This window comes from Carcharhinus amblyrhynchos, unplaced genomic scaffold, assembly GCF_965287045.1.
Source record: "Carcharhinus amblyrhynchos unplaced genomic scaffold, sCarAmb.v2.hapA scaffold_39, whole genome shotgun sequence".
In the NCBI taxonomy this organism is placed as follows: Eukaryota; Metazoa; Chordata; class Chondrichthyes; order Carcharhiniformes; family Carcharhinidae; genus Carcharhinus; species Carcharhinus amblyrhynchos.
In genome coordinates this window covers 5,169,764-5,187,259 of record NW_027649780.1, presented here as the reverse complement: position 1 = coordinate 5,187,259, position 17,496 = coordinate 5,169,764, and the positions used below count along the sequence as shown (strand labels likewise).

General features: G+C 46.9%; 1 protein-coding gene across 1 annotated transcript; it reads right to left on the bottom strand.

Annotated features, from left to right (window-relative positions):
- Window positions 1-8,265: 8,265 nt before the first annotated feature.
- Window positions 8,266-10,043, bottom strand: LOC145363633 (uncharacterized). Its single transcript, XM_080218824.1, has one exon. It carries the CDS (start codon window positions 9,698-9,700, stop codon window positions 8,270-8,272), a length of 1,431 nt encoding a protein of 476 aa, XP_080074950.1. The 5' UTR covers window positions 9,701-10,043; the 3' UTR covers window positions 8,266-8,269.
- Window positions 10,044-17,496: the final 7,453 nt, after the last annotated feature.

Below are 17,496 nucleotides of genomic sequence, written 5' to 3'. Positions count from 1 at the left end.
TACAATTTCTGCTCGCTAAACATTAAGGTGAATCCAACATTAATTTTAAAAATAAAACTCCAGTCACATGTTAGAATTGAAAATAGCTTCCTTGACCTTGTTGCTGAGAATGCTCGAAGATGTGGATATGCCAGCGTTGGACTGGGGTAAACATAGTAAGAAGTCTGACAACACCAGGTTTAAGTCCAACCGATTTATTTGATAGTAGACTCACTAGCTTTCGGGGTTTGTCCTTCTGTCAGGTGAATGGAGAGTTCTCAATTCACTCCATTGAACTCTCCATTCATCTGACGAAGGGGCAAACTCTGAAAGCTTGTGAGTTTACTATCAAATAAATCGATTGGACTTAAACCTGGTGTTGTCAGACTTTTTACAATGCTCGAAGAGCCAGCATAGACACAATGGGTCACACGACTTCCTTTTGTGCTCATCATTTGCACTTGAAGAAAGTGGTCAATGCTCACTTCCTATGAAGGGGCTGAAGCAGAGATAATGGGCGGCACGGTAGCACAGTGGTTAGCGCTGCTGCTTCACAGCTCCAGGGTCCTGGGTTCGATTCCCGGCCTCGGGTCACTGTCTGTGTGGAGTTTGCACATTCTCCTCGTGTCTGCGTGGGTTTCCTCTGGGTACTCCGGTTTCCTCCCACAGTCCAAAGATGTGCGGGGGCCGTACTAAAATTGTCCCTTAGTGTCCTGGAATGTGTTGGTTAGAGGGATTAGCGGGTAAATGTGTACGGATATGGGGATAGGGCCTGGGTGGGATTGTGTTTGGTGCAGACTCGATGGGCCGAAGGACCTCTTTCTGCACTGTAGGGTTCTATGATTCTATGAATGTTCCCAAAAGGAAATTGGATGGGCACTTCAGGGAAATAAATCTACAGGGGCACAACAGGTTTAAGAAGGGTAGCAAGGATAATCCAGGTAATTACAGGCTGGTGAGCCTTACGACAGTGGTAGGGAAATTATTGGAGAGGACTCTTCGAGACAGGATTTACTCCCACTTGGAAATAAGTGGACGTATTAGCGAGAGGCAACGTCTCACGATCTTGATCGAGTTTTTCGAGGAAGTGACGAAGATGATTGATGAGGGTAGGGCAGTGAATGTTGTCTGCAGGGATTTCAGTAAGGCCTTTGATAAGGTCCCTCATGGCAGACTGGTACAGAAGGTGAAGTTGCACGGGATCAGAGGTGAGCTGGCAAGGTGGATACAAAACTGGCTCAAGATAGAAAACAGAGGGTAGCAGTGGAAGGGTGCACTTGTGAATGGAGGGCTGTGACAAGTGGCATTCCTCAGGGATCAGGGCTGGGACCTTGGCTGTTTGTAATATATATATATATAAATGATTTGGAGGAATATGTAACTGGTTTGATTAGTAAGTTTGCAGATGACCAAAGGTTGGTGAATTTGCGGATAATAATGAGGACTGTCAGAGGGTACAGCAGGATATAGATCGGTTGGAAACTTGGGCAGGGAGATGGCAGATGGAGTTTAATCTGGACAAATATGAGGTTACGCATCTTGGAAGGTCTAATACAGATAGGAAATATAAAGTAAATGGCAGAACCCTTCAGAGTATTGATAGGCAGAGAGATCTGGGTGCACAGGTACACAGGTCACTGAAAGTGGCAATGCAGGTGCAGGACATAAGAATATAGAAACATAGAACAGTACAGCACAGAACAGGCCCTTCGGCCCTCAATGTTGTGCTGAGCTATGTCCAAACCCAAGATCAAGCTATCCCACTCCCTATCATTCTGGTGTGCTCCATGCGTCTATCCAGTAACTGCTTGAAAGTTCCTAAAGTGTCCAACTCCACTATCACAGCAGGGAATGCATTCCACACCCCAACCACTCTCTGAGTAAAGAACCTACCTCGGACATTCCTCCTACATCTCCCACCATGAACCTTATAGTTATGCCAGGAAGTCAAGAAGGCATGTGGCATGCCTTCATCGGCTGGGGCATTGAGTTTAAAAATTGGCAAGTCATGTTGCAGCTTTATAGAACCTTAGTTAGGCTGCACTTGGAATATATTGTTCAATTCTGGTCGCCACGCTACCAGGAGGATGTGGAGACTTTGGAGAGAGTACAGAAAAGGTGCACCAGTATGTTGCCTGGAATAAGGGCATTAGCTGTTAGGAGAGGTTGGAGAAACTTGGTTTGTTCTCGCTGGAGCGACAGAGGTTGAGGGGTGACCTGATAGAAGTCTACAAGACTATGAGGGGCAGGGACAGAGTGGATGGTCAAAACTTTATCCCAGGGTGGGATAGTCAATTAGTAGGGGGCATAAGTTTAAAGTGCAAGGGGCAACATTGGAAGGAGATGTACAAGGCAAGTTTTTTACACAGGGGGTGGTGGGTGCCTGGAACTCACTGCTGGGGGACGTAGTGGAAGCAGATGCGGTAGTGACTTTTGAGTGGGGGGGTCTGGACAAGTATATGAATAGGATGGGAATAGAGGGATATGGTCCCCGGAGGCGTAGGGGGTTTTAGTTCAGTCTGACAGCATGATTGGTGCAGGCTTGGGCCTGTTCCTGTGCTATAATTTTCTCTCTTCTTTGAATTGCTGCAACACCTGAGGTGTAAGTACATCCACAGTGCTGTTAGGGAGGGATTTCCAACTCCACATTTCAGACTTTCACTAGAATGAAGATGGATACCAGATTGATATATTCCGTTCAACTACACACACAAGCTGAGTTATTCCAATTCCTTTATTATCCAACACAATATATTCACAATATTTTTAGAACAGAAATTAAACATTCCCATTTGATTTCAGGTATTAACATAGTCTGTTAGTTCGTGCTTTATTGTCAATGTCAGGCTGGGGTTGTTCCCCTTGGAGCAAAGGAGGTTGAGGGGAGATTTGGCAGCGGGTAGACAAGATTCTGAGAAGTTTAGATAAGCAGACAAAAAAAAGCTGTTACTAGCTTTGAGACAAGGACGATGGAGACACAGAATTAACGTTTTGGGTCAGAGATGCAGGAAGAGTTTGAGGAAGAATATTCTGATGCAGCAAATGGTAATGACCTGGAACTCGCTGCCTACAAAGATGGAAGAAGTGGAGATAATGAACAATAACAAAGAAAATTGGATGGGCATTTGAGAGGGTTTCAAACAGAAATAGTGATTTTTAACTTCCTAATACCCCGTCACTCTAAGATTCTTGTGAAATTTGAAACCAGGTATTCGCAACAAGACTCAAAGAGCTTCAGGCCACTGGAGGCAAAGTCATGAGACCGGCCAGTCCAGCAGAAAGAAACCCTCCCCATTGACCAACTGTGAGAATGAACAAAATGCAGTCCTGGATACAACTCAGAGCAGAAACAGTAACAGCAGAATCCAACCCCTGGAATCACTCGCGAACTTGTTGGTGTCTCAGCAGCTGGGATGAAACTCTGAATCCCTTCCCACACTGAGAGCAGGTGAACGGCCTCTCCCCAGTGTGGTTTTGCCAATGAACCTCCAGCTCAGATGGGGCTCTGTAACTCTTCCCACTGTCCACACATTTCCATGGTTTCTCCATGGTGCGGGTGTCCTTGCCTCTCTCTTGGGTGGGCAATCAATTGAAGCCTCGGTCACACACAAAACACGTGTACAGTCTCTCCCCACTGTGAATGGTATGATATTTATTAGGCTGTGTAACTCTCCAAAGCTCTTCAGTCAGTGCACTGGAACACTCGCACTGGGGTGTGGCAGTGTGCTGGAGCTTTTCCAGTCACTGACGGCTGAAATCTTTTCAAATCAACAGACCAATCATTTCTTCTTCTAGATTCAAAAGCTAATGATATTCAGGTCCCGAGGAAAATTACTGTCTAATCCAGACGTGACGTTTGAGGTTTCGGCCTGTGGTTCCTCTTTCAATATAAGAACATAAGAAATAGGAGCAGGAGTAGGCCATCTAGCCCCTCGAGCCTGCCCCGCCATTCAATAAGATCATGGCTGATCTGAAGTGGATCAGTTCCACTTTCCCACTTTCTCCCCATCACCCTTAATTCTCTTGTCTGTCAAAAACCTATCTACCCGTGACTTAAATATATTTAGCAAGGTAGCCTCCGCCACTTCAACGGGCAGAGAATTCCAGAGATTCACCACCCTTTGAGTGAAGAAGTTCCTCCTCAACTCTGATCTAAACTGCACCCCCCCTTATCTTGAGGCTGTGCCCTCTAGTTCTGCTATCCTTTCTAAGAGGAAGAATCTCTCTACCTCTACCCTATCCATCCCCTTCATTATCTTATACGTCTCTATAAGATCCCCCCTTAGCCTTCTAAACTCCAACAAGTACAGACCCAGTTATTCAGTCTCTCTTCATAGGCCAACCCCCTCATCTCCGATATCAGCCTAGTGAACCTTCTCTGCACTCTCTCCAAGGCCAATATATCCTTCCGCAAGTGCGGCGACCAAAACTGCACATGGTACTCCAGCTGTGGCCTCACCAGTGCCCTGTACAGTTGCAGCAAGACCTCCCTGCTTTTATATTCTATCCCCCTCGCTATAAAGGCCAACATCCCATTCACCTTCTTGATCACCTGCAGGCTGGGTTTTTGCGACTCGTGCACAAGGACCCCCAGGTCCCTCTGCACTGTAGCATGCTGCAGCTTTTCGCCTGCATATCCTCAGAATACTCCTTCATCAGGAGAGTCGTGGAAAAAGGAAAAGGATGACAAAGTCTGGGTTCTGATTCTCCGAGCCCTTGCAGAATTAACAAGTGAACCAGTCTATAAAGAACAGAATTTACCCATCCCTAACAAAAACTGATCAAATTAAAATAATTAGGTTGGGGAATATAACAAAAAAAATGAATAGGTGAAGTTTAAAATCAAGTTTGTTTTGCTGTTACAGAAATTTTTTAAAATTATGTAAAGTGATGTAATTGTGTGCCAAGTTCTTGTCTGCTCACTCCACACCCCTTTAGGTTCTGTAGAAAAGTTAACCCTTTCAGCAAAGGGTTTTCATTTAGTTTTAAATTGCCCAGAAACTCGTGTGTCTATTTTAGTTTATAATTGAGGATTTATGGGAACCAGTTCAATGTGGAAATTTTACGTGTAGCCTGGAGGAATTTGGAATAACGGAGAATAAGTGTTGTCACCTCAACGCAAGGTGAAAACTGAAGATTTTGCAGGTGGTAACGTATTTGGGGTTTTAGCTCAACAAAAGTGAGATGTAACCTATAAAAACAGGCCTTGGAAGTTGTCTTAAAAACGTTAAGTTAGAATGAAGGATCTTGTATCTTTTGGAGGAGTTATGAGCTTGTAGTGCTCTGTCACTTTCAGAAGCTATAGCTGTGAAAGAGAATGCTGAGGATTCATTGTTTGAAATTTACGAGCTGTGAGAATCTGTGTATTTCGCTTGTTTTATGTGGATGTTTGTAGACGTGTTTAATCATTGTTTTGGGCTACATTTGTTAAGGTTTATCTTTCTGGGGAATTAACCTTATCTTGAGTCTTTAATTAAAGGCATTTCTGAAAGTTTGAAAACTGAACCACAAGAACACAGAAGGAATTCATTCTGATTATTGTTGTTGTGAAGCACATGCTAAGTTTCTCTGCTGGTGTATGGATGATATTTGTGGGTTGAATGCTTCAAGCTTTGAGGTTTTCTGTCTGTGATTTAAATCAAACAGATTTTAAAAAAGCTTTTTTTTCAAAAATTATGAACCTGGAGCTATATTTACTGGCCAGAGACATGATTCCAGGATTTTGTACTAAACATGTGGGAATTTTAATCCTGATGCAATTCATACATGTGAGAATGAGAGTTTTAATTTTAACGGTTATTTAAAATTTGGGAGATGTGAAATGATTCTGACCTATCCTGTGTTGGATTGATCTTGGGTTAAACTTCCTGTCAGGTCCAAAGATTTACTCCTGACGCAATTAGCACAATGAAAAGGAAAATCCTGGAATCGGATACTGTAGAAGAGTTTAAAAGGGGAGATTACTAAATAAAAATGATTCCTAGACCGTGTGGTTGTGAGATTGAAACAAAGGAAGGGTGCAAAGGGAGGATGTCCACTTGAGAACTTTTAATCCACTCTTTTTTTCAAACTAAGGGAGTCAATGTACAAAGAAAGCCGAGAGATGGTAGTTAAAGATGTCTGGATGGGGGCACTTATCTGTTCATGAGATGATCACAAAGCCCCATAATGCCCAGATATTAATTTCATTGGACCTATATATAATGTATGTAATCTGATTGGATTGTGTCCAGTCGTGATGGGCTAACCGTATAAGAATTGATGATTTTCTTTGGGTGGACTTGCACATGGTCAGCCCCTACGGCTTCTCCCCACTGGCATAACTCCGTAAACCGTCGACTGAATTAGGCTTGAGTGTTGCATGGTTCCTCTGAGTTCATTCCCCCAACACACTGGGTACATTACCACTGGAGACCAGGTATTGCCAAATCCTTCAGGCAATACAAAGACTCACCAAAGGCAGTGTCCCAGTTTAAAGACCTATCTTTTGTTTGACCAATCATCAAAGGGAGAAACTACTGGATAGTGTAACGCCTCTCTAGAAGATCTGATCTCTCCAATAACTCTGACGTACAATGCTCAGGTTGGATCATTATACATTCTTCATGGCAAATCTTGCCTGTCGTCTCACTGTAGAAAGGATGTGATTGCACTGGAGGGGACGCAGAAGAGGTTCACCAGGATGTTGCCTGGGATGGAGCAGCTTGAGCTATAAGGAGAGACTCGATAGCTCTAAAGAAAACAATCCAAGCCTGAGAAGGCTTGGGGGGGGCATGATTGATGTGAATAAGATTATGAGGGGCATGGACAGGGTGCACAGAAGTCCCTGTTCCCCTTCGTTGATGGGTCAACGAGGGGGCATCATTTTGATTTGATCTGCTATTGTCACATGTATTAGCATACAGGGAGAAGTATTATTTCTTGCGCGCTATACAGACAAAGCATCGAGAAGGAAACGAGAGAGTGCACAATGTGTTACAATGATAGCTAGGGTGTAGAGAAAGATCAACTTAATGCAAGGTAGGTCCATTCAAAAGTCTGATGGCAGCAGGGAAGAAGTTGTTCTTGAGTCGGTTGGTACGTGACCTCAGACTTTTGTATGCTTTTCCCCCAGACGGAAGAAGGCGGAAGAGAGAACATCCAGGGGTCCTTAGTTATGCAGGCTGCTTTGTCGATCAGCGGGAAGTGTAAATCCCTGCAGGATCTGAGTGCTCGTCCTGGTACCCCATCTGGACCAGTCGCGTTCCATGGGGTTGACTTTCAAGAAAGCTGCTCTGACATCTGCAGTGGGGATCCCAGATACAGGTCCATCCCAGGCTTCCAGGGTGGAGGGCATGCTCTCGCTGACCTCTTGCTCAAAACGGGCACTGAGCTCATCAAAGAGGGGTGTGCTGGAGCCGGCGATTTTACATGCCTTCTTCACCTTGTAGACTGTTACGACTCGCCATAGTTGGTGGGGGGGTCTGCGTGGCTAGCCTGGGACTCCAGCATTTTAAAGGTGAGGGGGAGGAGATTTGGAAAGGATTTGAGGAAAAACGTTTTTATCCAGAGGGTGGTGGGAGTCTGGAATTCACTATCACTAGAGGCAGGAAACCTCACAACATTTAAAAAGCACATGGATGAGCACTTGAATGTTTTGACAGTTCAAACGCTATCAGCCAAGTTGTTTGCCTGTTGGAGATGTCACAGTTGGTATCACGTTGTGATTCAGTGGCACTTTAGTGGCAAGTTTAGAAGAATGAGGGGAGATCTCATTGAGACGTATAAGATGATGAATGGGATGGATAGGATAGAGGTGGAGAGACTCTTCCTGCTCAGAAAGGACAGTAGGACTAGAGGACACAGCCTCAAGATAAAAGGGGGGCGGTTTAGAACGGAGTTGAGGAGGAACTTCTTCACTCAAAGGGTGGTGAATCTCTGGAATTCTCTGCCCGTTGAAGTGGTGGAGGCTGCCTCGCTAAATATTTTTAAGACGCGGGTTGATGGGTTTTTGATAAGAGAGGGGATTAAGGGTTATGGGGAGAAAGTGGGAAAGTGGAACTGAGCAGCGACAGATCAGCCATGATCTTATTGAATGGCGGGGCAGGCTCGAGGGGCTAGATGGCCTACTCCTGCTCCTATTTCTTATATTCACTGTGCTCTCCAAGGCTCAAAGACCACTGGAAGCAAAGGTGTGAGATTGGCCAGTCCAAAGGGAAACCCTCCAACCCTCCCACTTCACCAGCTGTCAGAATGAACATGGTTCAGTCCCGGACGTGATTAACAACAGAATCCCGACCCCCCCCCGTCGTCACTTGTGAACCCGCTGGTGTCTGCGTAGGTGTGTTGACTCAGTGAATCCCTTCCCACACACAGGGCAGGTGAAGGGCCTCTCCCCGGTGTGAATTCGCTCGTGGACCTGCAGGCTGGACAACTGAGTGAATCCCTTCTCGCAGTGAGAGCAGGCGAACGGCCTCTCCCCGGTGTGAATGCGCTGGTGCGTCCGCAGGCTGGACGACCGAGTGAACCCCTTGCCGCACGCGGAGCAGGTGAACGGCCTCTCCCCGCTGTGAACCCGCTGGTGCTCCCGCAGGTTGGACGAGTCACTGAATCCCTTGCCGCACGCGGAGCAGGTGAACGGCTTCGCCCCAGTGTGGATTCGCTCATGTTTCCCCAGGTGGGACGAGGTTCGAAACCTCTTTGAGCAGCGGGAGCAGCTGAACGGTCTCTCCCCGGTGTGAATGCTCCGGTGGACCGCCAGATCCTGAGACCTTTTGAATCCGCTCCCACAGTCAGAGCATTTAAAGGGCTTCTCGCTGCTGTGAATGAGGTTGTGACTCAGCAGGCTGGATAGCTGAATGAATCCCTTCCCACACACCGAGCAGGTGAAGGGTTTCTCCCCGGTGTGAACCTGCTGGTGTCTCTGCAGGTTGGAAGACGATCTAAATGTCATTGTGCATTGCGAGCAGCTGAACGGTCTCTCCCCTGTGTGAATACTCTGGTGGAACACCAGTTCCTGAGACCTTTTGAATTCACTCTCGCACTCAGAGCACTTAAAGGGTCGCTCGTTGCTGTGCGTGACGTAGTGACTCTGCAGGCTGGATAAATTAGTGAAGCCCTTCCCACACTCAGAGCAGATGAACGGCCTCTCCCCAGTGTGAACGCGCTCGTGCTTCCGCAGGTGGGACGATGTTTGAAACTTCTTTGGGCAGTGAGCGCAGCTGAACGGTCTCTCCCCGCTGTGAATGCGCTGGTGGGACACCAGTTCCTGAGGCCGTTTGAATTCGCTCCCACAGTCAGAGCACTTAAAGGGTCGCTCGCTGGTGTGACTCACGTTGTGACTCAGCAGGCCGGCTACGTCCGTGAATCCCTTCCCACACTCAGGGCAGGTGAACGGCCTCTCCTCAGTGTGGACTCGCTGGTGTGACTGCAGTTGGGACGACGTTCTAAACCTCTTTGCGCAGTCAGAGCAGCTGAACGGTCTCTCCCCGGTGTGTATGCGCTGGTGGGACACCAGCTCCTGAGAGCTCTTGAAGGCACTCCCACAGTCGGGGCACTTGAAGGGTCTCTCGTTGGTGTGAGTGAGATTGTGACTCAGCAGGCTGGACAACCGAGCAAATCCCTTCCCACACACAGAGCAGATGAACGGCCTCTCCCCGGTGTGGCTGCGTCGATGGATTTCCAGCTCCGATGGGAACCTGAATCCCTTCCCACAGTCCCCACATTTCCACGGTTTCTCCATGGTGTGGGTGTCCCTGTGACTCTGCAGGTTAAACAAGCAGTTAAATCTCACACACAACACGGGTACAGCAGTCCCTCCCCGCTGTGAATGCTGCCATGTATTTCCAGGCTGTGTAACTGGTTCAAGCTCTTCCCACACTCAGTGCACTCTCACTCGGATGTGTGTGTATGTATCGATGCTTTCCCAGTCACACTGATGCTTAAAACCTTCTGAAGCTGATAGAACAGAGGAACATTTTTCGTTCAAGATTTAATGGTACAGAAGTTCAGATGAATTGGGTAACTCTGTCAGATCTTGACGTGATGTTTGGTTTGGGATTTCGATCTTTGGATCCTAGCCTTTTGACATCCTGTAGAAGGAATTTACAAAAGTCATCACTTACAGGACAGAGAAAAATTCAGAACAGACAATTCTAGTTTTGATAGAATGTTCTTTCCCCTCTCATTCCCCAAAAGCTGTACATTTCCATCCCACACACTCTCCCTCCATTCTCACTCTGCTGTATCTAATATTCACCCTCCCAATTCTCCTGAAGGTGTTGATTGACAGATCCGTGCTCACTGCTTCCTGTCCTGGACACAGAGAGCTGAAAATCTCCATGCAGGCTGCCAGACAGATATCTGTCTATCTGACTGGACTAACAATACATTTAACGGATTGGATTGTTTCAGTTACTTAAGATACAGGGGCTTATGGTTGATGATGATCTTGAACTTGCTGCCTATGAGGGTAGTCATAGAACATAGAACACTACAGCACAAACAGGCCCTATGGCCCACAAGTTGCGCCGATCATATCCAGGCCTATCTATAACTCTCAATCCCATTAAATCCCATGTACTCATCCAGAAGTCTCTTAAAAGACCCCAGCGAGTTTGCCTCTACCACCATCGACAGCAACCGATTCCACTCACTCACCACCCTCTGAGTGAAAAACTTACCCCTAACATCTCCTCTGTACCGGCTCCCCAGCACCTTAAACCTGTGTCCTCTCGTAGCGACCATTTCAGCCCTGGGAAATAGCCTCCGAGAATCCACCCTATCTATACCTCTCAACATTTTATAAACCTCTATCAGGTCACCTCTCAATCTTTGTCTCTCCAGGGAGAAGAGACCGAGCTCCCTCAACCTATCTTCATAAGGCATGCCTCCCAATCCAGGCAACATCCTTGTAAATCTCCTCTGCATCCTCTCAATGGCTTCCATGTCCTTCCTGTACTGAGGCGACCAGAACTGTGCACAGTAAGAACATAAGAAATAGGAGCAGGAGTAGGCCATCTAGCCCTTCGAGCCTGCCCCGCCATTCAATAAGATCATGGCTGATCTGTTGTGGCTCAGTTCCACTTTCCCGCCCTCTCCCCATAACCCTTAATCCCCTCTCTTATCAAGAACCCATCAACCCGCTTCTTAAAAATATTTAGCGAGGCAGCCTCCACCGCTTCAACGGGCAGAGAATTCCAGAGATTCACCACCCTTTGAGTGAAGAAGTTCCTCCTCAACTCCGTTCTAAACCGCCTCCCCTTTATCTTGAGGCTGTGCCCCCTAGTCCTACTGTCTTTTTTGAGCGGGAAGAGTCTCTCCACCTCTATCCCATCCATCCCATTCATCATCTTATACGTCTCAATGAGATCTCCCCTCATTCTTCTAAACTCTAACGAGTACAAGCCTAGTTTATTCAGCCTCTCCTCATAGCTCAATCCCCTCAACTCCGGTATCAGCCTAGTAAACCTCCTCTGCACTCCCTCCAGGGCCAAAATATCCTTGCGCAGGTGCGGCGCCCAAAACTGCACACAGTACTCCAAGTCAAGCAGAGATGATCAGTAATTTCAAAATGATTTTGGATGGGTGCTGCAGGGTGACAGAAAGAGAGTCACCCCAGACCAACAGAATTGCTCAACAGAGAGTCAGCAGGGACTCGAGTTGTCTAATGGCCTGTGCTGTAATGGCACTAACTGGAAATATATAAAAGTTTTTTTATTAGTCACAAATAGACTTACATTAACACTGCAATGAAGTTACTGTGAAAATCCTCTCGTGGCTGCACTCTGGCATCTGTTTGGACACACTGAGGGAGAATTTAGCATTACCAATGCACCAACCAGCGTGTCTTTCAGACTGTGGGAGGAAACTGGAGTACCCGGGGGAACCCACGGGGAGAATGTGCAAACTCCACACAGACAGTGATCCGAGCCAGGAATCGAACTCGGGTCCCTGGCACTGAGACAGTTGTGCTAATTACTGTGCTGCCCCTGCTACTAGAAATAATAATAGATATACATTAGCAAATAACCATCCAATATTTATCGCAGAACGACACTGTCATATTTTTGTCCTCAGAGTATTTGTGCCAGCTCTCAAGCATCGATCTGTTCTAATCCCATCTTCCACCACTTGGTCAGTAGTAGCCTCATAAACTGTGGCATTTCAACTGCCCGTCTAAATGCTCCTTAAATGTTGAGCATTACCCTCTGCCATCCTTTCAGGCATTGAGTTCCAGATTCCAATCACCTTCTGGGTCAACGTCTTTCCCCTCAAATCTTCTTCTCCTCACCTTAAATCTACATCCCGTGGATATTGACCAACCTACTAAGGGTCAGTAAACTATGGGCTCATATTTTTGTACATCTCAACCAGTTTCCCTCTCAGCCTTTTCTGCTTTAGGGAGAACACTTCCAGCCTCTCATTATGTCTGAGCCCAGACAGCCTCCTGGTGAATCCCCTCTACATCTTCTTTAGTGCAGTCACATCCTTCCTAAAATGTGATGACCCAAATTGCAGACAGCACACTAGCTTTTTATATACTCAATTATAACCACAGTGCTGCCTCACAGCGCCAAGGACCCAGGTTTGATTCCCGGCTTGGGTTACTGTCCGTGTGGAGTTTGCATGTTCCTCCCATGTCTGCACGGTTTTCCTCTGGGTGCTGCAGGCAGTTTCCTCCCACAGTCCAAAGACATGCTGGTTAGAACATAAGAACATAAGAAATAGGAGCAGGAGTAGGCCATCTAGCCCTTCGAGCCTGCCCCGCCATTCAATAAGATCATGGCTGATCTGTCGTGGCTCAGTTCCACTTTCCCGCCCTCTCCCCGTAACCCTTAATCCCCTCTCCTATCAAAAACCCATCAACCCGCGTCTTAAAAATATTTAGCGAGGCAGCCTCCACCACTTCAACGGGCAGAGAATTCCAGAGATTCACCACCCTTTGAGTGAAGAAGTTCCTCCTCAACTCCATTCTAAACCGCCCCCCCCTTTTATCTTGAGGCTGTGCCCCCTAGTCCTACTGTCTTTTTTGGGCAGGAAGAGTCTCTCCACCTCTATCCTATCCATCCCATTCATCATCTTATACGTCTCAATGAGATCTCCCCTCATTCTTCTAAACTCTAACGAGGACACTGGCCAGGCTAAATTCTCCCTCAGTGTACCCGAACAGGCACCAGAGTGTGGCGACTAGGAGATTTTCATACTAACTTCATTGCAGTGTTAATGTAAGCCTACTTGTGAGCGATAAATATAAATAAACCTGCATGCTCTAATGTTCCAAGCCTCAGCTAAAAAAGGCAGGTATTCCATAATCAATCTGTCCTGCTGCCTTCAGGGTCCCATGGACATGCACCCCAAGATCCCTCTGGTCCTCTGTACTTCCTGGCGCCCTATTGTTCATTGAATCTTCCCTTGCCTTGTTAGTCCTCCCAAAATGCATCATCTCAAACCTTTCAGAGTTAACTTACATTTGCCACTGTTCTGCTCATCTAACCAGCCCGTCCATATCATGATGTAACCTAAGGTATTTACCTGGCTATTTACCACAACACCAATTTTTGGACCATCAGCAAACTTACTGACCAAACCCCCACATTCACGTCCACCGGAAGCTCCGCGCGGCCATTGACACAAGGCCCGGGCTCTGATTGGCTGGAGGACCAGTGCCCATCCGGTCCTCCACGCGTTGTCATTGGTCAATCTCCCGCATGTCGACAATGAGGGGGCGGAACCCGAGCCTACGTGAGGGTGGGCGGGGCCAGCCGCGCTGGCGCTGGTGTCCAATCCGCAGTGTCTTGCTTCTGTGACCAGTGATGTTGCTGCCAGTGGGACACTTGTGTGCTGGGAACGCCCCTCTGAGTCATTGTGACGGCACAATAGAGCCCGGCCTGAATCAGCCAATAGCAATCACAGTGCTCCGCGGTGACGTCTCCGGGTTCAGGCGCCCGGACCTGGGAGCCCCGCCCCCACCCATTGTTCCCCCTGTCTGTACATTCCACACATTGTCAGTCCAGTCAGATAGACAGATATCTGTCTGGCAGCCTGCATGGAGATTCTCAGCTCTCTGTGTCCAGTTATAGCATGGATCTGTCAATCAGCACCTTCAGGAGAATTAATTTAAATTTAATTTATTCATTAGCATCGTAAGCAGGCTCACATTAACACTGCAATGAGGTTACTGTGAAAGTCCCCTGGTTGCCACACTGTGGTGCCTGTTTGGGTACACTGAGGGAGAACTTTGCATGACCAGTGCACCTAACCAGCGCATCTTTCGGACTGTGGTGGGAACCAGAGCACCCAGAGGAAACCCACGCAGGTGGGGACAATATGCAAAATTCGCACATTGTGACCGGAACTGGGAATCGAACCTGAGGCAGCAGTGCTAACCACTGTGTCGCTATTGGGGAAGGTGAATATTAGATACAGCAGAATGAGAATGGAAGGAGAGTGCATGGGATGGAGATTCACAGCTTCTGGGGAAATGAGAGAGCAAAGAATGTTCAATAAAAAGTAGAACTGTCTCTTCTGAATTTTTATCCTGTACTGACTGTGATGACTTTTGTAAATACCTTTTACAGAATATCAGAAGGTGATGATTTAGAAACAGAAATATCAAATCAAATATCACGTTAATATCTGACAAAGTCAGTCAATTTTTCGGAACCGGAATACAATTGACCCCATTTCTAACATCACTGTGTCAAAAGTAAAATCTCATCTCCCCCTCTGGCTCCTTTGCCAATTATTTTAGAGGGACTTACTTTCTGTTAAAGAACCTGTGAACCCCTCTCACCCACTTTCCCTAAAGTGCATCAATCTCATCAAGAAAAGTCCAGCAAAGACCAACCAGAGTAAAAGGATGTTCACAATGTTCTGGACACAAATGGTTTCTCTTTAATTCATCTGTAGCCTGTTCCCTGCCCTCTTTGTGGAACACCCTCCGCTCAGTCCACAAGCATGACCCTGACCTTCCGCTTGCCATTAGAATTCCCCACCTTGCTCTCACGCTCACATTTCTGTCCTCGGCCTGCTGCAATGTTCCGGAGAAGCCCAACACAAGCTGAACAAACAGCCCCTCATCTTCCGATGAGGCACTTTACAGCCTTTTGGATTCAACATTGAGTTCAACAACTCCACACCCTGAACTCTCTCCTATATTTTGATTTGGTGTTTTTTGCTGAGTGCCAGTCTGCATTTTATTTTCATTTATTTTTGCTTCTAGACAGATTATCCTGCCATTAACACTTACTCTGGATCAATGCTTTGTTTCTTTACTACAACCATTACCTCTCCCTTTGTCTTTTGTTCCAGAATATTTTTCTCCACAGATGCTGCCAGACTTGTTGATTACTTTCTGCATTTGTTTTCGATCTACATGTAGTGGAGAAAAACACATTATTTACAATCCAGATGACTCAAATGGTCTTTATCAGCTTTTGTGGATCATTTCAGTGGAAATGTGCTCTCCCAGTCTCAAGGAGCATCAGCCCACTGGAGGCAAAGTCATGAGACCGGCCAGTCCAGCAGAAAGAAACCCTCCGACCCTCTCACTTCACCATAGAATCATAGAACCCTACAGTGCAGAAAGAGGCCCTTCGGCCAATCGAGTCTGCACCAAACACAATCCCACCCAGGCCCTACCCCCATATCCCTCCATATTATACCCACTAATCCCTCTAACCTACATGTCCCTGGACACTAAGGGGCAATTTCTTAGCACGGCCAATCAACCTAACCCGCACATCTTTGGACTGTGGGAGGAAACCGGAGCACCCAGAGGAAACCCACGCAGACACGTGGAGAATGTGCAAACTCCACACAGACAGTGACCCGAGCCGGGAATCGAACCCAGGACCCGTGAAGCAGCAGTGCTAACCACTGTGCTACTGTGCTGCCCAAATGTCAGAATGAACATGGCTCAGTTCCAGATGTGATTAACAGCAGCAATAATAGCAGAATCCAATTTGGCGATCACTTGTGAATTCGCTGGTGTCTCTGTCGGTGGGATTGATAATCTATAATTCTGCACACCTCGTCAGACTCGGTTCGACAAACATCGATTCAACTCCAAATGTATCTTTATAGCATTTATTGATCAAATATTATGACGTCGGGGCTAATCTTTATTATCACAAAACTGCATGCAGTAAATGGCCGAACCTTGGACACAGAGCGCAGTCCACACTAACTGCTGGTTCTTTCCCAAGACTGCGCCCACTAGAAGGATCAATTCAATAATTATACATTTTCTTATCAGCTTACATGATGTTAGTAATACAAGCAGTGGTACATTGAACAAAACACATTCTGTGACTCCCTCATCCCCGACCTTGGTTCTGTGACTCCTTTATGCCTCGTTTTCTGTAATAAACAAATTCTGTGACTCCCTCCTTCCTGACCTTATCTAATGTCTCGCATGTTATCTCACGGTAGATGGAGTCATCTGTGTAAAGGCCAGCTTCCCCGGTGCTAATCATGTCTCACTCAGGCTGTGCGAAGCCAATCTTATCAAAGCGTTTGGCCTTCACTGGTTGTAGTCATTTCTTTGTTCAGAGTTAGTCAGTTTTATAGGGTCTGGCATTTTGAAATGGCTTGGTCTGCTGTCCTATTTTCTACTAAACACTTGACCATTTTTCCCATCAGGCCACTGCTTCATTCGTACACTATCACAGGATAACTGAGCGAATCCCTTCCCGCACTGAGAGCCGTTGAATGGCCTCTCTCCCAGTGAGAACTCACTGGTCTGTCCGCAGTGCAAAGGACATTTTAAATCTCTTTGTGCAGTGAGAGCAGCTGAATGGTCTCTCCTCAGGGTGAATGCGCTGGTGGGACACCAGCCCCTGAGAGCTTTTGAAGCCACTCCTACAGTCAGAGCATTTGAAGGGTCTCTTGTCGGTGTGAGTGACTTTGTGTCTCAGCAGCTGGGATGACTGAGTGAATCCCTGCCCACACACAGAGAGGTGAACAGTCTCTCCCCGGTGTGAACTCACTGGTGCGTTAGCAGATCAGTTAAATTTCGAAATCTCTTTGCGCAGTGAGAGCAGCTGAACAGTCTCTCCTCAGTAACTTTGAGTGCGCGCAGCCTGGGTAAATGAGTGAATTCCATCTCTCACACAGAGCAGGCCTCTTCCCAGTGTGAATTCGTTGGTGTATCCGCAGATTGGATGACATTTTAAACCTCAATGTGCAGTGAGAACAGCTGAACAGTCTCTCTTCACTGTGACTGTATTGGTGGAACAGCATTCACCAGGGCTTTTAAATCTGCTCCCACAGTCATAGAACATAGAACATAGAACATTACAGCGCAGAACAGGCCCTTCGGCCCACGATGTTGCGCCAACCAGTTAAAAAACAATGACCCTCTAACCTAAACCAATCCCTTTTCGTCCATAAACCTATCCACGGATCTCTTAAACGCCCCCAAACTAGGCGCATTTACAACTGCAGCAGGCAGGGCATTCCAATCCCTCACCACCCTCTGGGTAAAGAACCTACCCCTGACATCCGTCCTATAACTACCACCCCCTTAATTTAAAG

Bases quoted from the DNA above. Each gene is read 5' to 3' on its own strand.
- LOC145363633 (XM_080218824.1), bottom strand. From the start codon at position 9,700: ATGGAGAAACCGTGGAAATGTGGGGACTGTGGGAAGGGATTCAGGTTC.